The sequence below is a fragment of the Thamnophis sirtalis genome, unplaced genomic scaffold (assembly GCF_051295495.1).
Source record: "Thamnophis sirtalis isolate CommonGarterSnake01/CBP01778 unplaced genomic scaffold, rThaSir2_p1.2 scaffold_14, whole genome shotgun sequence".
In the NCBI taxonomy this organism is placed as follows: Eukaryota; Metazoa; Chordata; class Lepidosauria; order Squamata; family Natricidae; genus Thamnophis; species Thamnophis sirtalis.
The window spans coordinates 22,478,203-22,499,567 of NW_028261394.1; the positions used below are offsets into that span (position 1 = coordinate 22,478,203).

At 45.7% G+C, this 21,365-nt stretch overlaps 2 protein-coding genes, 1 long non-coding RNA gene and 2 other non-coding genes across 6 annotated transcripts; 2 read left to right on the forward strand and 3 right to left on the reverse strand.

Moving 5' to 3' along the window:
• Window positions 1-8,057: 8,057 nt before the first annotated feature.
• On the reverse strand, window positions 8,058-10,529 carry LOC106552371 (uncharacterized). Of its 2 annotated transcripts, none has more exons than XR_015698456.1 (3): window positions 10,374-10,529; window positions 9,502-9,828; window positions 8,058-8,584 (listed from the first exon to the last, which is right to left on the reverse strand). It is a non-coding gene; the product is annotated as an uncharacterized LOC106552371 (long non-coding RNA). The 2 variants fall into 2 exon arrangements; XR_015698457.1 differs by having other exon boundaries at window positions 10,249-10,382.
• Window positions 8,658-8,787, reverse strand: LOC148042735 (small nucleolar RNA ACA64). Its single transcript, XR_015695080.1, has one exon. It is a non-coding gene; the product is annotated as a small nucleolar RNA ACA64 (small nucleolar RNA).
• Window positions 10,530-11,376: 847 nt separating the features above from the next.
• Window positions 11,377-17,740, forward strand: RPS2 (ribosomal protein S2). Its single transcript, XM_014070630.2, has 7 exons — window positions 11,377-11,556; window positions 12,143-12,232; window positions 12,701-12,808; window positions 15,891-16,064; window positions 16,236-16,395; window positions 17,299-17,390; window positions 17,611-17,740. Exons 1-7 carry the CDS (start codon window positions 11,380-11,382, stop codon window positions 17,692-17,694), a joined length of 885 nt encoding a protein of 294 aa, XP_013926105.1. The 5' UTR covers window positions 11,377-11,379; the 3' UTR covers window positions 17,695-17,740.
• Window positions 17,090-17,229, forward strand: LOC148042736 (small nucleolar RNA SNORA64/SNORA10 family). The gene has a single exon (XR_015695095.1). It is a non-coding gene; the product is annotated as a small nucleolar RNA SNORA64/SNORA10 family (small nucleolar RNA).
• A 666-nt stretch (window positions 17,741-18,406) lies between the features above and the next one.
• Window positions 18,407-21,313, reverse strand: NDUFB10 (NADH:ubiquinone oxidoreductase subunit B10). The gene is made up of 4 exons (XM_014070621.2): window positions 21,118-21,313; window positions 20,155-20,293; window positions 19,164-19,303; window positions 18,407-18,649 (listed from the first exon to the last, which is right to left on the reverse strand). Exons 1-4 carry the CDS (start codon window positions 21,263-21,265, stop codon window positions 18,549-18,551), a joined length of 528 nt encoding a protein of 175 aa, XP_013926096.1. The 5' UTR covers window positions 21,266-21,313; the 3' UTR covers window positions 18,407-18,548.
• Window positions 21,314-21,365: the final 52 nt, after the last annotated feature.

Sequence of the window (21,365 nt, forward strand, 5' to 3'; positions counted from 1 at the left end):
GTAATTGTTATTTAGTATGATTAAAATCAGTATTGATATATCAATATAATATCTATCAAAATTGACAATAAACACTAAAATAACAATACAAATATATAATGTGAAATATAAATGTAATAAATATAATATATAAATGCAACATAAATGTAATAAAATAATTTATCATGAAACTCTCCCCCTTTAAAGTAGTAAGATCAATTAAATAGTCTAGCAAGTTTGGACTATATGCTATATGTTATGTTACTTAAGAATATATATACCTCAGATTCAGATACAACATCCACATCATTTCCAACTGAATCGATAAAACCATATGCCATGCCAAAACTATTTTAAATAAAGATATGAAATTAATCAAGTCTTGCATTTATTTTTCAAAATGAATGTACTATTTTTTTGTTATTTAAGTTTGTACCCCATCTTTTCATCTCCAAGGTATTCAAAGCAGCTAAAAGATTTTTTTTTTAAAATTTGAAATCTACTTAAAAACTGGTGTTAACATCACCATAATCTAATTCAAAAAGCCTGGCTAAAAGGGGAATTATCCTTTTCTAAAACCAAAAAAGAAAGAACTGCTTGTATTCTATAGTATTTAATCAATGCATAGTTTTCAAATGTAATCCAAATTATATATCTAAACAACATTATAAATCATTTAAATATCAGAAGATTCGAGCATTTTTTCTGATCTCTTGGCAGAAAGAATTTTAGAATTTTTTTTTTAGAATTTTAGAATTTAGAATTTAGAATTTTATTAGTATTTGTAGGCCGCCCTTTTCCCTGAGGGGACTCAGGGCGGCTCACACAAAACCGGGAAGGGGGAATACAGACATTAAGACAGAAACATATAATAAAATAGTAAGCAACATACATTCATCATTCGGGAGGGGTAACTTTCCTTATCCCCAGGCCTGACGGGCGAGCCAGTTCTTCAAGGCTATGCGGAAGGCTTGGACGGTGGAGAGGGTACGAATCTCCACGGGGAGCTTGTTCCAAAGGGTCGGGGCTACTGCTGAGAAGGCCCTCCTCCTTGTAGTTGCCAGCCGACATTGGCTGGCCGATGGGATACGGAGGAGGCCTAATCTATGGGATCTTGTCGGTCGCAGGGATGTAATTGGCAGAAGGCGGTCTCTCAAGTATCCAGATCCACCGCCATGTAGGGCTTTATGGGTGATTAATAGCACCTTGAAGCGCATCCGGAGATCGACAGGTAGCCAGCGCAGCTCGCGGAGGATAGGTGTTATGCGGGTGAATCGGGGTGCACCCGCAATCACTCGCGCGGCTGCGTTCTGCACTAGCTGAAGTCGCCGGATGCTCCTCAAGGGCAGCCCCATGTAGAGCACATTGCAGTATTCCAGCCTAGAGGTCACAAGGGCCCGAGTGACTGTTGTGAGCGCCTCCCGATTCAGGTAGGGTCGCAACTGGCGCACCAGGCGAACCTGGGCGAATGCCCCCCTGGTCACAGCCGTTAAGTGGTGGTCAAATGACAGCTGTGGATCCAGGAGGACTCCCAAGTTGCGTACCCTCTCTGAGGGGTATAAAATTTGACCCCCCAGCCTGAGTGGTGGAATACTAGCCAAATCTTTGGGAGGAAAACACAACAGCCACTCGGTCTTTTCTGGGTTGAGCACAAGCTTGTTAACCCTCATCCAGTCCATAACGGCCTCAAGGCCCCGGCTCATCACGTCTACCGCTTCATTGAGTTGGCACGGGGCGGACAGATACAATTGAGTATCGTCCGCATATTGATGGTATCTAATCCCGTGCCTGCGGATGATCTCTCCCAGCGGTTTCATGTAGATGTTGAATAGTAGGGGGGATAAGACCGAGCCCTGAGGCACCCCATAATTTAGGGGCCTAGGGGACGATCTCTGCCCCCCCACTAACACCGACTGTGACCTGTCCGAGAGGTAGGAGGAGAACCACCGTAGCACGGTGCCTCCCACTCCCACCTCCCGCAGTCGTCGCAGAAGGATACCATGGTCGATGGTATCGAAAGCCGCTGAGAGGTCAAGGAGGACCAGGATGGAGGAATGTCCTTCATCTCTGGCTCTCCAGAGATCATCCATCAATGCGACCAAAGCGGTTTCTGTGCTGTAACCGGGCCTGAAGCCTGACTGGAAGGGGTCTAGATAGTTTGCTTCTTCCAAGGACCGTTGGAGCTGGAAGGCCACCACCTTCTCAACAACCTTCCCCAAGAAGGGAAGGTTGGAGACTGGACGATAGCTATTAAGAACAGCTGGATCCAAGGATGGTTTCTTCAGGAGGGGTCTCACCACCGCCGCTTTCAGTGTGGTGGGGAAGTTCCCCTCCCGAAGGGAGGCGGTTACAACCGCCTGGATCCAGCCTCGTGTCACCTCACTGCAGTTAGTAACCAGCCATGAGGGACACGGATCCAGGACACAGGTGGAGGTACTTACAGCTCTCATGGCCTTGTCCACATCCCCGGGGGTAACGTCCTGAAACTCAACCCAGAGCTGTTCTACTTGGTCCCCCTGCGCCTCGGCTGGAACTGCGGGGGTGGAGTCCAAGTCCGACCGAAACCGAGCAATTTTGTCCGCTAAGAATTGGGCATATTCTTCAGCTCTGCCCTGCAAGGGTTCCCCCGCCTCCCTTTTGCTCAATAGGGAGCGGGTTATCCTAAACAGGGCGGCTGGACGGGACTCAGCGGATGCTACCAGGGTGGCTATGTGCGATCTTTTTGCTGCCCTAAGTGCCCTGGTGTATTCCCTGGTGCAGGTGGTTACCATTGCTCGGTTCGATTCGGACTTATCGGACCTCCAACGGTGCTCTAGGCATCTCCTCCGGCGCTTCATCTCCCGGAGTTCCTCGGTAAACCAAGGGGGTCTCCGGGATCCGCCGCCTCGGAGGAGCCGCAGTGGCGCAATCCGGTCGAGGGCCTCCGACGCTGCCGAGTGCCACGCAGCAGCCAGAGTCTCCACCGGACTGTGGGCGAAAGTGTCAGGAATAACCCCAAGCTCTGTCTGGAACCTTGACGGTTCCATAAGACGCCTGGGGCGGAACCACCTGGTCGGTTCCTCCTCCCTACAGTGGGGGTTTGGCCTCCGGAAGTCGAGCCTCAGTAGGTAATGGTCTGACCACGACAGGGGTATGATGTCACTCCCCCTCAGACCAAGATCACAAATCCACTGCTCCGAGAGAAATACAAGGTCAAGCATGTGTCCCGCTGAATGGGTTGGGCCTCGAATTACTTGGGTCAAGCCCATGGCTGTCATGGAAGCCATGAACTCCTGCGCCCCATCAGAGTTTTCACCGAGCGACGGCAAATTAAAGTCCCCCAGGACCATCAACCTAGGGAACTCAATTGCCAGCTCGGCTACCGACTCGAGGAGCGAGGGGAGGGCTGCTGCAACGCTGTTGGGAGGCAGGTACGTTAGCAGCAGACCCACTTGACCCTTGAGGTCCAACTTTAACAGCAAGGACTCACACCTGACAATCTCCGGAGCAGGGACCCTACGAGGAACTAACGACTCCCGGATAACAGCGGCCACACCCCCACCCCTTCCCTGGGCTCTCGGCTGATGCAGCACCTGAAATCCTTCTGGGCACAGCTCTACAAGGGGGACTCCTCCCTCTGGGCCCAGCCAGGTTTCAGTAATACATGCCAGGTCTGCCCTCTCGTCTAAAATTAAGTCCCGGACGAGAGGAGCTTTATGTACAACAGACCTGGCATTTAGCGACAACAGCCTGAGACCAGGGTCCTGACTACTTGCGCCATCTGGTCTTGGAGTGGGACTCCTAGGGCCGGAAGGAGGGATCTCTGTAATGTAGCGAACCCTCCTTCCCCGGTAATGGCCTGCCCTAAGGATGTGTACTGGCATTTTATGGAATTTAAAATGATTAAGTCCATGACACAAATTGCACAATAGGAAATCCAGGCCAGAATGCATTTAACTCATTGTATCACCAGGGACCAGAATTTAGCAGGCCCAGGGAAAAAAAAGTAGGTAAGACCACTTTATAGCTAAATTTGATACCATTAAAAATTAAATAGGATTAAAATCTGTGGTTTATAATTTACCCAGTTGTGCAATGTCGCCCGCCCCACTCCTTTTGCCGGCAGTAGCCCGCTGCACCAAGGGGGCATGTAAGAGGGAGGGGGAAAACAGGAGGAGAGGTTCAAATCCAGATTTCCACCCAGACGCCTCCCAGATGGGCCCGAAGATTCCGGCCAGGGTGACTACTCTGGCGCTGCCTATCATTCCTGCCGCTCCCCGGGGAGGTGGGGGAGCTGCGTGGAGATGCATCTGCCTTTTGCGCCCACCGACAAGATACGGATCCCAACCCCGAGCGTAATTTGATTCCCCTCTTCCCTGAGCTCACAATAACACCCTGTCTCACAAACCAAGAGCCCATCAGGCCGAGTTCGACGGAGAGGCTTTGAAGAAACAAGCCAGCATATATTTTTTTCCAAAAAAAAAAAAAACCCAGTCCGGAGCTCAGCTGAGCTGAAGCTGTTGGATGAAGCCGTCACCAACGCGTTTCCCCCTCCTCCCCCTCCCCCGTTCCTTCAAGACAGGAAAGGAAATTAGGTCCGTGGGCCACATCCAGCCCAGCCAATCAGGCGGGAGCAGCCGGCGAGGCCCGATCCTGCCTTCGCTGGCAAAGCGAGTCCAGGCAGCAATTATTAGACAGAGGCGGGTAGAGAAAGACGGACGAGCAGAAGCCCAAATGAACGGAGACAGGCCAACTCATGCATTGACGATTGGGAGGAAAGGTGGGGGGAAACAAGGTGAAACGAGAGCGTCAACCAGTTCCCCACCCACTCACTCACTCTCCACTGCCGCTCTCCGCATTTTCTGGGCAGGGTCTCGCAGTCGCAGGAAGGAATCCCCTCTCCAAGGGATCCCCCGAACATGGACTTGAAGAGCCGTGCTCTTCAAAACAAGTCTGGGGAGGTCCTTTGCAGGCGGCCAGTTCTAGCCACCTGCAAAGGACTTCCCCACGTTTGCTTTACAGAAAACTCTGCGCGGCAGATAGAATCTGCTGCGCAGGCTTTTCTTGCGATGTGCGCGGCTGCGCAGGCGCGCACCTTAGAAGAAACAGTGGTCATCAGTCACTTTTTTCAATGCCATTGTAACTTTGGTCACTATACCACCTTTCTTGCCACAGTTCTTAAGTGAATAACTGCAGCTGGTATTTTGTATTTTGGATAGAATCTTTTTTAAAATAGTCTAAGACAATTTAAAAAAAGAATCCACACAGAATAAATTGAAGTAAAACATTTCAAACTATTCCACACAGAATAAATTGAAGTAAAACTATTTTTAAAAATTCTATGCACAATATATTTCAAAGTATTGTGCATAGAATTTTTAAAAATGGTTTCACTTCCATTTATTTTGGATAGAATCCTTTTTTAAAATTGTCTTAGACAAATTTTAAAAAAGATTCTATCCAAAATACAAAATACCAGCTGCAGTTATTCACTTAAGAATTGTGGCAAGAAAGGTGATATAATGGGCTTAGTGACCAAAGTTACAATGGCATTGAAAAAAGTGACTGATGACCATTTTTCACACTTAGTGACCATTTTCACACTTAGCAATCGTTGCAGCATCCTCATGGTCACACGATCAAAATTTTGATGTTTTGCAACAGTTACAATTTATATTTGTAAATTGTAGTTATGTTGAAATAAAAAAATATTACAATACTATTTTCGCGTTGTATGAAAATTTTTGTTGCTCCGTATAAAATTTTTAATCAAGCCCCCACCCCCAGTCAAAGGTGTCCCTCTTTACTGAAAATCTGGTCACCTTGCTTTTTAGGATGCTGTCTAGATTTGCCATAGCTTTCCTCCCCAGGAGCGTCTTTTAATTCCTTGGAATTGGGTATGTCTAGTTTAATGAAAAGAAGGACCGAGATATTGTATTGTGGTTGCTGCAATTAATATACTTAATAACTCCATTTTTATTCTTTATTTTTTAATAATAATTTTCATAACAGTTGCTGCTGTTTTTGTAATTACTGTTTTATATTATTATTTTAGTAGATTGTTGTCACCCCTGAGAGTCATTTCTATTGAGATGTACACATTTGAACAATAAATGTATTTATTTTCATATTTAAGGAAAGGCATCATCTATAAACTAAGCAAAGGTGTAGCTTCCAAGATGTGCCCTTGGGATCTTGAAGTTGGTGGGAATCTACTCAGAGATTAATTGAGGAAAGCTTAATAACAGGGAGTTCTTAACTTAAATCCACACAGAATAAAACTATTTTAATAAATCCTATGCACAATAAATAAAATATTATTTTAAAATACATTAAAAAAGAAAAGAAAAAAACCCACTTACCAGTAGGCAGATACTCCAAGTCAATCCAGAATGATGTAGATGTTAATACAAAGAACTGAGCAAATTAAAATGGTTAAATAGTCCCAGGGAAATATTTTTCAAAGAAAAAAGAAGAGCCACCATTTTCCCCACACAAGCAGACCTCCAAACTCCGGGCCCCTCCCCTCTGGAAAATCCAGAAAGTAAGTCGCTTCCCTCTCTAGCCAGGTATTTCCTGCAGCTCTATGGTAATGGGTCATTTTTTCTTATAAAAGTGAGTAAAAGGGGCGGGGTGTGTGTCCGTTTTCTTGCTTTAAAGTTTTAATATCTTCAATGAAAGTACTGAGACAGAGAGAGAGGTTAGTTAGACAGGGTGTCTTTTGTCTTGCCCCGGTTAGGATTTCTTAAGCAAATCCACTGGGCTTTCAACATGAAGCCAGAAAATCGGGACTTTTTAAAAACGCGCCGGGAAATGGGACAAATTGTTATAAAGCGTGATTGTCACGCTGAAATCGGGACGTCTGGTCACCTTAGACTTGTGGCGTCCCTGGAAATCTCTCGAGCTTTTCTTGCGGATGTTTATTTAGTTTGTATGCCATCCTATTCCCGAGAGACTCAGGGCGGCTAACAATCTGAAGGGGAAGGGGGGTACAAAATAAAATAAAAAGACAAACAATTTAAAAATACAGCAACAGTTGTAACCTCGGATAGGGCTGGAAGATTCAACAGCCCCAGGCCTGCCGGAACAGCCAGGTCTTAGTTGCTTTGCGGAAAGCCTGAAGGGAGGTGAGGGTCCGGATCTCAATGGGGAGATCATTCCAGAGGGCCGGAGCAGCCACAGAGAAGCCCTCCGCCGGGGAGTTGCCAGCCGACATTGGCTGGCAGCTGGGATTCGGAGGAGGCCTAGTCTGTGGGATCTAATAGGTCTTTGGGAGGTAATTAGCAGGAGGTGGTCTCTCAAGTACCCAGGTCCGATACCTGGGTACTTGAGAGGTCTCATTGCTTACCTAGGTAACACCATCAGTGCTACAAAGGAGCAGCTTGTTCTCATTTTATACGCTACTGGCTTTCTTCGTCAGCATTGGTGGGAGGGTTCTTGGTGGCTCTTTGACTGAGCTGCTTGTCTGAGTTTCGATAGTTCTTGGATTGGGGTATTGCTTACTGCTTGATTGTGATCTAGTGTTAATCCCTTCTAGCACTGAGGCTACTTCACTGAGGAATGAAACCTCTGCAAAAAACCACCAGTTCAACTCTGAACTAGAAATATTCTGTGGCTTGACTTGTCAGACTGGCCTTCTATCACAGGGTTTCTGGGTAACTGCGTTTTTAACCCTAGCACTAACCCACCCAAAGGCTAACCAGGGTTATCCTGATAAAATTTTGCAAACTTAACCAATAGAGATGAATGCTTCTGATACAACTAGCCACCAAGGTGTCCTTCAAATCAGTAGTGAGTATACACATGTGTGCACAAACAAACACCCCCCCCCTTAATTGGGGGAAAACTGTATATCTTTTGCTGACATCTTCCATGAAGCCACATCAACCCCCCACCCCACCCCCCCCCCAGGCAAAAATGTTCTGGCCCACTCATAATTGAAAATCAATGGAAATGGAGTTTTGCATCAGTTAGGCTTTGTTACTGAATGTTATTTCTTAACTTTCATAGAAAAGTGAGATATGGCAGCTGCTTGGTATACATACATGGGGTATTACATAAGCTCAGAAACTAGATAAATAATTCTCAAACAAAACATATACATCACAAAAATGTTTATTTTATAATTAAAAAAACTTTGCAAATGGTAGTTTCCTCACAAATACATTTTTATTCTTTTGGAGGAAATGATTTTACAACAGGTATATATCCTGTCTATAAAATCATATATATTCCCCTGCCAACTAATCAATATACACAATAGCTTGGTACATCTAAATAGCAATAGCACTTAGACTTCTATGCCACTTCACAGTACTTTCCAGCCCTCTCTAAGCTATTTACAGTCAGCACATTGCCACCAACAATCTGGGTCCTCAATTTTATCGACCTCGGAAGGCTGAGTTGATCTTGAGCCTGGTGAGATTTGAACTGCCAAACTGCAGGCAGCTGCCATGCAGCAGAAGTTGCAGTACTGTACTCTTAACCACTGCCACATCAAGGCTCTCTAAATGTTGAGTCTCTGCCAATAGCTGTGTGGAAGAGAACACACCTTCTCCCAGTGGTACATAGAAAGTTAAGATCTTGCAGCATATAAGTCTTCAAAGTATATCTTCCTCTGCAGCATCTGTTGGGAAAAAATGTGTTAGTATTTTGAATCTTAATTTTGAATTTTATTTCGACCATGTTGTATTTTCATGAGATATAGGAGCCTGGGTTTTATTGCCTAAAGACTGTGCTTAAGGCAATAAGCTTAATGCTCCTTTTTGCTATGGGCACAGTTACCTCATCCAAGGCCACAAAGGAAACCAAGGATTATTTTCAGACAGTGCCCTAAAACCAAGAAGTCACAGCAAAGCAGCTTCTTTCAGCAGCTGAAAAGTTTCTAACACAAACTACCAACATTCCAAATTCAGCCTTGAGAGAACTCCCAGCCGAAGGTTATCTCTTGAGCAAACCAAGATAGAGAAAACTACTTTAGAAACTTGCACATAAGCAGAAAACACCCTAAAAGGTCCAGCACCTGCTAGCCAATAGCCAGCAAAGTGGTGGAACTGGGGCATGGAAAGTTGTTAGTACCAATCATGGTAGTGAACAGGATGTAGGCTTGCCACCGAATTTCTATTTCAGAGATCTGTTTGCTACATCATTTTAAAAGAATGTTCCCTTTCAATTTACAACCCCTTTATTAGGGATGAAGGATAATACAGTCCATAAATGCAAAAGGCAATTTTAATAGCACTTGCCATCTGTATATGCTGCATACATCTCTGGCGTCAGCATGCGAGGAACCCATCTTGCACAAACCTTCCGATACTGAAGAGTATCAATAATGTGTCCCACACGTTCCTGTGAAATGCCAAGCTTGGCAGCAATTTCTCTTTGAGTGATCTGCTGATTGTCCTTGATCAGTTCATCAACCCTTTTCACATGAAACTGATCGGTGGCAGTCACTGGTCTTCCACTGCGTTCTTGATCACATAAATCAGTTCTTCCTGGTTTACCACCTTTACATTTTTTGGCCCAGCGACGCACAGTACTTACATCCACACAATCATCACCATAAACAGGAAGCATTTGGCGGTGAATTTCAATTGGAGGAACTCCTTCAGCAGTCAAAAATTCAATCACGGCACGTTGTTTAAAGCGTACTGAGGAATATTCAGCAAAGGCTTCCATTTCACAAGCAATAGCAACACTACCTTTTCTCACAGCAACTTCCCGCCAATGGAGGCGAAAGAACAGAATATCGGGGCTTCTAACGCAGAACTGGAATTTGGAGGCATCCCCTTCATTCAACCCTCCTGGTACCCAACACAACAACATCCATCAGCTCTAGTCGCAGCTTGCCATCCACTCTACTTCAGGAACCTGTTACATAAAATTGAAAGGGAGGGTTTCTTTTTCAAAGTACCAAAAAATGCAGCTTGCTCTTTTTATAGGTGGACAACGTAGTCCATAATGCTAAAGGTAGTTTCAACCGCACTTCCCACCTAAATCGTTTGCAAAAGTGCAAAAATCACGCAAATTTTGAAAAAGACAGCATTTCAGGGCTGCTTTTTTAAAGAAAACAAAAGCAACGTGCAGAGTAGGACATTCGGCAGAAACATCAGCAATCAACCAGTCGCCACGTGGGACGAACCCGGCCACACCAAAAGAATCTTTATTGAGACAAGCTACGTCTGAATGTGGCCGTGAATTCTGGGCATCCTGGGTTTCAAGAGTCAGCAAAGAAAGACTTAAGCAATTCCTTTCCAACGGGAGCGAAGTGCTCCGAGACATACAACGTACCACTCACGCGCTGTGCATTATGAGGACCTCCCTGGGGACAAGGCGACGGCAGCCGAAACTGCACATTCCCACAAGCCATAAGGGAAAAGGCATCGTCACCCGTTCCAAGTCAAGGCTGAACTCACCGATAACCCCAAGCGCTGAAGCAACCCCTCACCTTCCCGGAAAGCGCACGCGGAGCCCGCTTTTTATAGCCTTGGTGTTCTAATCCATGCTCGATCCCGGGCGTTTTAATTCATGCTCGATCCGGCCGAGAGCGCGGCACGGACCGAGCGTCTGTGCGCCTGCGCAATCGGTTTAGGAGGGAGGGAAATAGGACTTCGCGCAAGCGCTTTGAGAGATAACGGATCTCGCGAGAGGAGCTGACATTAAATACCCCTCCCTGCGCGCGTTCGGCCTTCTATTCTATCGCACGTAAGTGGTGGCCGGTGCTGTTCGTGGCGATATCCGTCGCCATCGCTTTCGTGGGGAGGGGCGGTGCTGGGTCCGGTTTTGCGGAGCGGCGAGGAAGCTCCTCCGTCCTCCGGAGAGCAGGTTTTAGGGGGTCCCGCTTTCGATGAGGATGGTCGGCGGTAGCGCGGCTCCGCTGCTCGGGAGCTCCTGCCGCGCACGTGGCTTCAATAGCCGGGCGCATGAATCGGCGGGAGGGAGAAGCTTCGGCCGAGGGTGGCGGCCTCTCGGGCGGGAGAGACGCTCGGCGGCTCCGCCGTTTGGGGACCGAGGCCTTTTGCCTCGGACGCTGCTTGGGGTCGGCTGCCCTCTTCTCGGAGCGCTGCTGCTCTGGCTGCGCTGGCCCCAAACGCCCCGGGAGCCTCTTTCCCCCCAGGCCAGAAGCCGCCCAATGGCCTCAACGCCCGTGCCGTCTGCCTGGCAGAGAATGGGCGGGATGGGCCCCAGGCCGCCTCCGTACCGCTTGCCGCCGGTCTGGCCAGGGCTTGGTTGGCGGCGGAGCAATTGCTTCGCTCTCTGCTTGTCTTAGGGTCACTTCAGGAGGGAAATGGGACTATGAAAGCGGTCTGTAGACGGACTGGAGGCCGGCTTAAGGCGGGCCCGTTTCTGCCTTCAGCAGGGTCCTGGGGGGAGGGGTCTGAAATCATACATGTAGTTCAAATGTAACTCTCCCCCCAGCAAATGGCGGATGACGCCGGTGCCGCGGGAGCGGCAGGAGCAGGAGGAGCCGCCGCTGCCACCGCCGCCAGGGGCGGCTTCCGAGGAGGCTTCGGCAGTGGGGGCCGGGGCCGGGGAAGAGGCCGGGGCCGTGGTCGCGGTCGTGGTCGCGGGGCTCGAGGCAAAGCTGAGGACAAAGAAGTGAGTAGTTACTGTTTTTGAGAAAATGTCCTGATTTCATTGAAACAAATGGAAATGGCTTTTCTAGATGTAGTTCCAAGCAAGCCATTCTCTGGTAATAAATAAAGGACTTTAGGGATGCTGACTATGTTTTCATTTTTATTAGGATTGAATAAATCAAAGTCAGAATACTTAACTGAACCTAATAAAGCAAGCCAGCCCTCTGCATGTATGCACTGGTCTGTTTCAAGCCAGGCAGAATTCAGCAGAGGCCACTATAGTTAGAGAACCTTTGGTTATGTTAATACATTTTTCTCAAGTTATGACAATTACAGAAATTAAAGGTTCTGATCGGTTCCTTTAGAGCAGAACCGGACTTGGCTCTCTGGGGTCAAGTGCAACATATAATTGGGTGTCACCTGCATAACAAAGAAAACTTGCAAATAGTGAGGCAGGGGATGGATTGTTAAAATACATACCGTCATGTACCATATGCTATGTTGTTAAAATTGTAACTAGGCTCCAACTGGTTGCCTTATAAGCAATAACTTATGTTATTGCTGAAGAAAGTTTGGGTTCTTTAATAGACTCATTTCTATTTTTGCAGTGGATGCCTGTGACCAAACTAGGTCGACTGGTAAAAGACATGAAGATCAAATCTCTGGAAGAGATCTACCTTTTCTCTCTTCCAATCAAGGTATTACTCTTAAAAACTTGGAGAAAGTAATTTCTCAGAGGGTAACACAGATAGCTGCAGGGGACAGGGTAAGCACATTTGTGCTTAGTTACCCAGTGAAATTGGTGAGACAATCCAGACAAAATTGGAAAGAAATTGTTCTATTTAAGTTATGGTTTATTATTAGTTTTGGGTTTTAAAAGGAACTAGAGAAAATCCATTTTAGTGAGAGCTCGTTTGGTATTCAATTAAAAGCTACCTTAATTTTGAAAATCGTCTGAACGACTTGGCCAGTTACTTTCAGCCCTAGGAAGAACCTACTGTCGGTCCACTTACAAAAATATTGCAAAGGAAATTGTGCCGACTTGTTCTGGGGGTCTGCAGAAACCAGGATTGACTTGTCAATCAAGTCAACAATGAAGAGAGAAAGTGCTATTGTGAAATTTCTTGCAGTCCAGAGAGGTGGTTTATCGTGTATTGATTTTTCAGGAGTCTGAAATCATTGACTTCTTCCTGGGTTCTTCGCTGAAGGATGAAGTTTTGAAAATCATGCCAGTGCAGAAGCAAACAAGGGCAGGCCAGCGCACCAGGTTCAAGGTAACCTCAGCTGCATTTTTCTTCCTGTGCTTGGGAGGTGTAGCTTCTATGGCTACAGAAATTCCTGATGTGAGCTAAACCGTCTTCCTTTTTTCTTGGTATGTTTCCTTTGTTGCTAAAGCAGACTTTGCAATTGGGATTGCAAAGTTAATATGATTAATATGAGCATCAAGTTGGGAAAGTAAGTTTGTTTGTAAAGAATGAACTTTTCCTGATATCTGAAGGGTATTCTGAAGGAGCCGACATGATCTTGGAACCACTGAAACATCTTTTTAAAAAACCCTGAAGCACTGGGGAACTGCCGGAGGATTGGAATTAGCAAAAGAAAGGTGCTCCAGGTTCTGAAACCATCATGCCAGACAAACTTTATTGCATTCTTGCTGTGAATATAGTATACTTCAATAAGTAATTGACAGAGTAGATCACAGTCTACTTCTTCGTAAGATAGAACAATGTGAGACAGCTTTACCATTAGAGGAATTTATAACTATGACCACCTGAATTCAGCATGTGGTCCTCAATGGAACTGTGTTGACCTGGAGAGAAGCACGCCGTGGGGTATCCCAAGCGTCTTAGGTCCAACATCTTCATAAATGATCTAGATGAGAGGATAGAAGGGGAACTCCTCAAAAATGCAGATAACACCAACCTGGAGGAAACCCATTAGATTCAGAAGGATCTTGACAGACTTGAAGAGTGGGCCCTAGCCAACAAAATGCAGTTCACTTAAGCAAGAAAAGCCAAATGCACATTATAGAATGGATAGCACCTGGTTCAACAGCAGAGGAAGAATTAGGAGTCTTGGTGGCCAAACAAATATAGGCCAGCAGTGGGCTGCAGCTATCAGAAAAGCCAATGCAATCCTAGATTGCATCAACAGAGGGATAGAATCAAGATCATGTGAAGTGTTATACTGCACTGGTAAGACCACACTTGGAATACTGCATTCGGTCACCACAGTTCAAAAAGATGTTGAGTCTCTAGAAGGAGTGCAGGGAAGAGCAACAAAGGATTAAAGGGCTGGAGGATAAAGCGTACAATGAATAGTTGTGGGAACTGGGTATTTCTAGTCCCAACAAACAGAAGGACTAAGGTAACATGGTAGTCCTTCAGTATTGAGGGGCTGGCAAAGAGAAGGGGGGGGCGGGTTGACCTGTTCTCCAAAGCACCTGAGGGTAGAACAAGGGAGTAATGGATGGAAATTTAAGAGATCCAACCTAGAATTAAGAAGGAATTCCCTTTCACTGAGAACAATCAGTGAAACAGCGGGGCCTACAGGATGGTGGTGGCCTTGTGCTGTAGAATTGGGGTGCCCCTGGGCTGACGTAGAGCCCTGGAAGCAGCAGTGGAGAGCAATGTTCCCTCTAATTTTTTTTCAGTGTGGGCGGAAAAGTATTGTATTTGAACGGCATATTTTCATGCCTGAGCACCTGATTTTTTTTCACAGATGTTTCACAGAGCAATTGATTTATAGGATCCGAATTGGAATGGAGAAAAATGGTTTTGTGTGAGTGTGTGTGTGTGTGTGTGTTTGAGTGAGCGAGGGATCTGGTAAGGGAACTGTGCCTATTTAGAAAAGTAAATTATTGCAAACATGATCAGTCGAAGATAAGCATGGGGACAGGTTGGGTGGTAGAGAGAAAGTGGTAAAAGAGTGGGAGAGAGGAAGAAAAAAAAGGAAAGAATCAGAAAGAGAAGGAGAGAGAAAGTGACAGAAGAGTGGGAAAGAAGGAGAGAGAAAGGGACAAAGAAGGGAGGAGAGAAAGTGAAGGAAGAATGGAAAAGAAGGAGAAAGAGAAGAGAGACAAAAAGAAAAAGGATGAGAGATACAGAGAGAAGAGAGGAAGAGGAAAGAGTAAGAGAACATCTCATTTCAACTCTGAGATGCAAATATTCTCTGATTGGTCATTTTATTTGTCCATTTACTATCCAATACTCTCGTTTATCCTTAAGTTCATCAAGAATTCCATTCTTTTTATTGAATTTATCACAATACCTCGAGAACAACTTTTTCAGCATAGCTTTACAGCTATTTAAAATATGTAGTAATTTAGGTCAGGTTTTCAGAACATTAGTCTATGTCACTAAGTGCAAAGAAACAGAATTCAGAAAGTTGCCTTCCCTTTTTGCAATTGCCTATTGTCTGCTTAATTTTCTACCTACATTTTTGATAACTGATATTCACTCTTGACCCAAGAAGCCCCTTGTAGAAAGAAACCCTCCCTATGAACTTTGTTGGGTTTCCATGGAATGAAGTTTGATCTTTTTCTCAACCATACATTAGCGTATTCTTTCTAAGGAGGATATAATCAAGATAGTCCATAATTGCCTATCAATCTAACAGTATGGCGATTGACAATCTCTTTATATTTCAACTCTAATTCTTTCAGTCTTAAAGGTTTGGTGAGGAGAAATCCAAAAATTCTTTTAAAGAGGAAAAGAATGCTTGCACAATTGCATCAGCCCCCACACCCCTTCTCTCAGCTACTTTCTGCCTTGTGGACCTAGAACTGATTGCTGTCTCCAGGCTGGCTCTCCTCCTATTATTGTGGAAGGCGTCTCACAAAAACCACTGTGCGGCAGTTGGAAACGGCTGCGTGGTGTTTTGTTGCCATATCCGCGGCAGCGCACCTGCGCAGCTTAGAGGGAACATTGGTGGAGAGCAGAGACAGCTGAAAGGCCTGGCCTCTATGTCAGCCCCAGTACCACTGGTGGAGGAGGCCGTGCGCAGAGTAGCCAAAAGGGCAGCGAGGAGGAAGGAAATGGGCGGAAGCTGAAACACCCCTTTGGCTGTAAACATGAGTGGGTTGTCAAGTATCTGAATTCTGACCACAAGGGCACTGCAGTGGGCATAACCTGGGGCCAGGCTAAGCCTCACTTTCATGCTGCTGTAATTTCAAATGGTTGCTGAATAACCCGAGGCCTGCCTGTAATAAGCTGCACTCAGGATCAGGTGTTTTGGCCAGGTGTTTGCAGAGTTCAAATTGGGCTGGTTGTCAGGGTGGTTGGTGTGTATGTGTGTATGGCAATGGGTGTTTGCATTTCTGCTGTGGAATGATGGGTTATCTCCTTTTCGCCCTAGGCCTTTGTTGCCATTGGGGATTACAACGGTCATGTTGGCCTTGGGGTCAAGTGCTCTAAAGAAGTTGCCACGGCCATTCGTGGGGCCATCATCCTGGCAAAACTCTCCATCGTGCCAGTGAGGCGAGGCTATTGGGGAAACAAGATTGGCAAGCCTCACACAGTGCCATGCAAGGTAACACTTCTGGTTTGGTGAGGCTTTTGCATTGGGTGAATAGCAAGAGCACTTGGGCCTCTCTACCGCTTCACAGTGTTTTGTAGCCCTGTTGCCCCCCCCCCCTTCCCTTCCAAAATCTGGGTCCTCGTGAACTACTTTACTATGTGGATCTCTGCCTTGCATTTGTAGGTGACAGGCCGGTGTGGGTCTGTCCTGGTTCGCCTCATTCCTGCCCCACGTGGCACAGGGATTGTGTCTGCCCCCGTTCCCAAGAAGCTACTGATGATGGCGGGAATCGATGACTGCTACACCTCGGCCAGGGGCTGCACTGCTACCTTGGGCAATTTTGGTACGTCTTTTGAGTGTCTGAAGTAAATGGCTGTAATTTGGGAAATGGCAACTTGTGCCACAGAATTCTTAGTTTGCCAGTAGCTTATTTAATTCATAGAGCTGCCAATCTCAATAAATTATGGCTCTGGGTTGTATACAACCATGCAAAGCAAATTTAAAATTTCCTGAGAAACAAACAGGTTGGGGGCGTGTTCAAGTTACATTTTTTAGTCTCTTTGAACTATAAAGTCCCTGGAACATGATTTGAAAAACCCTGCTCTGGAAACAACCCCCAAACATCCTGAAGTTAGCTTCCAAATAGTAATTGTTCGCATTATGCGTAGAGAAGCTCTTAAATTCAGGAATTATGTTAAGTGTATACGAACAAGTCAAATCTTTTGGAATGCCACCTGTAGTGTGTCTCTAGAAAGCAAAGTGGAACCTGCAGCCCATAAAATAATGGCCCTTGATTTGAAATTGCAAGAGGAGATGAGGTAAACCTGGAGTGGAAGGCAGTCTGAATGCAGAGAGTCATAAAGACCATCTCCTGCATGTTTGCAGGCTTCATGGCCCTGGCCTCTCTAAAGCAGGCGCCTGTTACTTGAACCACTCAGTATAAAAGGCTGCTCCATGGACTTGTTAAATAAATTGGCCAGATCCCAAGCATCATTTTGCACTGGGGTTTTGGTTCTTTGGAAATGCTCAATTCGAGAACTCTCTCAGCTCTGCTCAGTTGCGCCTGCCTCCAGTGGTGTAGCTGTCGTTTTCGAGAGGGAAAGCAAATGAGTTGGAATTTGCACGGCAGTGAGTCCGGCTGCAGTGGTCTCTCTGTTTCTTATCAAACTCAACAGGTTTGAATATATGAGTGTGCATTATAAAAGAATATTGTGAGTACTGAGGTGACTTCAATTTTTTGTTTCAGCTAAAGCCACTTTTGATGCTATCTCCAAGACCTACAGTTATCTGACCCCTGATCTTTGGAAAGAAACTATCTTCACTAAATCTCCTTATCAGGTAAGGAAAATGTGGCATGAGGATTAGGGAATACTACTCCCCCTCACAAATTATGACTTTCCTTGGTGGAGCTCAACCAGGCAGACTTGGAGGTTCCTCTCATTTTATCCTACTAACCCTGTGAGATGGAGTCAAATCACTGAACAGAATCCCCACCTGCCCCCTTCTTGGTCTGTATTTATGGGAGAAAAAATGATGAATCTTTCCCCCTTTTCTACAGGAATTTACTGATCATCTGGCGAAGACCCACGCCACCAGAGTGTCTGTGCAAAGAACTCAGGCAGCTGCTGTGGCAACCACCTAAAAATCGTGTACATTGCCAATAAAGTAATCCTGAAGTTTTAAACCAACCTAGTACGTGCTGTATTTTTTCCTTGTGCAGGTTCCTTCATTGGGAGAAATGCCAATGTTCCAAAAAATGCATCTTGAATGTAAGCAATATTCTTGAGTTCAAAGATTATATGGTAAGGAAGGATCTTCCTTGGGGGATCTTCAGGAGTTGTGATTGTTTTGCTTGTATTGTTTCAGTGGACCTGGTGTGCATTACGGAGACCTGGTTGGGCCATGAGGGGGGTGTTCCCCTTAGTGAATTATGCCCACCAGGCTTCCGGGCATTTCACCAGCCAAGAGCCCAGAGCAGGGGCGGGGGGGATTATCATTTGATAGTTTTTTATTTATTGTATTGTTCCATTGAACCATCCCTGACTCCAAAATATTGGACAATCATTTGTCCAGGATAGAACAGGGACTAATGCAGGGGGTTGGAATAGAAGACCTCCAATGTCTCTTCTAGCCCTATGATTTACCCGGCTTGAATTAAAGAACAGCAGGGGTACCAAGGAAGAGGATAAGGTGCACCAACCATATCTTACCCAGTTATCCCATCCCAGATTCTGTCTTGGCTGAAAACTGGAATCAAAACTGGCTCAAGTTCCAGGGAATTTTCTAGCCCAGTTCCAGAGCCACCATGTTTTCTATGCATTTGGCTCTGTGAGCCATTAACGAACAAGACAGAATTCTGCTATGCTGAAACGTCTTTATTTTATACAAAGAACATTAAAGACTTGATAAAGATTATACATTTATTCATTTTCCAGCTGTTGCACTTCAGCCCCATCTACCATTTCCCACCAAAGACGCAGCTCATTTCATTTCTGCCTATGCCTTTGCCTCTGCTTGGGCTTTCCTTTCTGCAATCATCCGATGCTTCTGCTTCATTAAACACCTGCGAGCAGATCCAAAAGCACCTAGGTCATCATCTAGGATAAACATAAAAACATTAAAAAGGTTACACTATAATCTGCCAAAAAGATTACTGCGCAGTGACACTGCCAAGCAAGGAAAGCCAGAGTTCTCCCTAACTCACTGGGAAGCTGCTTTTTAATTCTCAAAATGTAAAGCAACTTGGAAAGAAAGCAAGTTCATTGTTGAAGAGGATGTTTAGAGACATTTTTGATTATTTTTCTTCATTAAAAACAATTTTCATGAAGTACATTTAATTGAATTTCACAGCAAGTTGAATCCAAGTAAAAATTAAAATTTAAAAACATGCATGCATGGGAAAATAAAAGTCAAAAGTTCTAAGACTTCTCTACAAAAAAGTCAGGAATAGTAACTCTTACTAAGTAAAATAACCCACATAAACCAAAGATCATTAACATTGACATATGTAAATAAGATCCTCACACCCAAAAGTTTTGAGAACCACTGGCCTAGAATATGGGATCTTGTTTTATATAAGTTTAATGTAAAAAAGGTCATGGGTTGACTTACATCGATCCCTGTAGGCTTTGGTCACATCTTTAAATAGCTGTAGGTCCTTTGCACAATTTTCAGCAGCATTCACGCCTTCCCGGACTTTGCAAGCGCCTAACCTCTCTCGTATGATTTTTACAATTTCCTGGTCAACATGCCTATGAAAGCAGAAAAATAATTTGGAGGATGCTGTAACACACCTATTTGTTTCTCCAGTTAGTCCAGCATCTTTATAGGCTCATGCCCCACTGCACAGATGTGGTATGTTTATTACACTTGTATGCTGCTGATGTCTCTTTTAATGAACAGCACACAAGTGCTGTGCTCATGTGAAGTTTGAACCACTAACAAATCTTTATCAAAGCAGGCCCAGCCTTACTATAATTCCACCTTCAAAGAAAATGTTTGCATTAGATAAAATACTGAAGATTGGGCCAACACAATAGAACTGTGTTTTCATAGTTTACCAAAGGAATCACTTCTCACTGTCCTGTATACACCTTTGTGACTGCAAAGGACCCCTTTGGAAGATGAGCTTTCTGCTCTTTTCCTTCCTTGTTTGTTCCACCACTGTAATTTAAGCCCAGGAAAAAGCCTAACCCTGGGCCATTTTAGACCCTTCTCCCGGAGTACCTGTGGCTCTACCTGTATTTCCAAGCTTGCCATCTTCTAACTGCTGCCTGTGCTGCTAGTTACCTAACACAGTATTTTTCAACCTTTTTTGTGCAAAGGCACACTTTTTTCATGAAAAAAATCACGAGGCACACCACCATTAGAAAATGTTAAAAAATTTAACTCTGTGCCTATATTCACTATATATAAAGTGTTTTTCCCACGGCACACCTTACACTATGTCACGGCACACTAGTGTGCCACGGCACAGTGGTTGAAAAACACTGACCTAACAGGCTACAAAATACTTCAAGTAATTTAAGCACATAAGGCTGCAGATAACAGTGTCCTGAATAACAGGTCATTCGAGCTGAACTCGGGAAAGATACAGACATACAAATCTCTTTTCCACTGCATCTCAGCTTCGTAGATGCACAGGTAGTCATCCTCCAAGCATTCTGTAATGTCTGGCACACGGCGGAACTCCCGGTGATAGTAATAAATCTTATTGTTTGAACGCTGGCGTTCAATCCATTCTGTTAAAAGAAAAAATAAGCACATTCCAGACAGGAGCTAGAGAGCTCTTTAATCAGCGAGGTTAAATATGATCACTAGCACCTTAAGACAGCTTGCCTTTTGTACACAATTTATATTAAAACTATTCACAAGAAGATAAAAACTAAGAAGCCAATGTTTAGTGAGGAAGAAATGAGAAATCAGAGAGAAAGAGGGGGAAGAAAAGAAAATGGAAGAGGGATAGGAATGAAAGAAGTGGCTTCTGATATTCTTCACAGCAGCAGTCCGATTCATAGGCAAGCAAGAAAGCAACTCGGTGGGCCTGATTTCTAGGCAGCCGCCCTGAAAAGGCTGCCCCGCTCCAGATCTGAACTTCCAAGTGGACACCAGCGGCACGCCCGGCTTAAGGAATGAAACCCGCTTGACACCGGCTCACCGTTGCTTTTCATCCCCTGCGTCTCGTTTCTGCCCGACGGAGCCTCAAGGGCAGGCAAGCAATCCGAGTCAGCCGCTGGTCTCTGCAGAAGACGCGCGATGGGGCCCGCCGGCTCCGAAATGCCCCGGGTCGGGCCCGGCCTCCCTCCCTTCCTCCCCAAGCGGGGAAGGCGCTGCAGTTGGAGCGGAGCCTCAGCCGGTCAGGCCAGAGCTTCCCCAACCTTGGCAACTGCAGGGTACGTGGACTTCGGCTCCCAGAATCCTCACCGATAGTCATGCAGCTGCGGAATTGTGGGAGCCGAAGTGCAGACGCCTGAAAGAAGCCCTGCCTTCCAACTGCTACGGCTGAGGGTGACGGGAGTTGTAGTAGCGAAAGCACCTTCCAGGAGCTCCTGCCCCTCCTCCTCACCTCTGTACAGGGTGACCGGTCTGTCTACCGTGTAGTAAAAGAGCTTCTCGAAGAAGAGAGTCGGGCCGGAAGAGGGCACCAAGGGTTCAGGCTCCGGAACGTCGATTGGGGGCAAGTTGTACGCGGCCCGCTCCGAGTCCTTCGACATCTCCTCAGCCTCCGGGACGCCTGACCGGACAAAATGGCGGCGGGAGACAAGTGCGCGTGCGTATAATAGCAAGAATCGTTTTCCGCCGGCCAATCGGTGG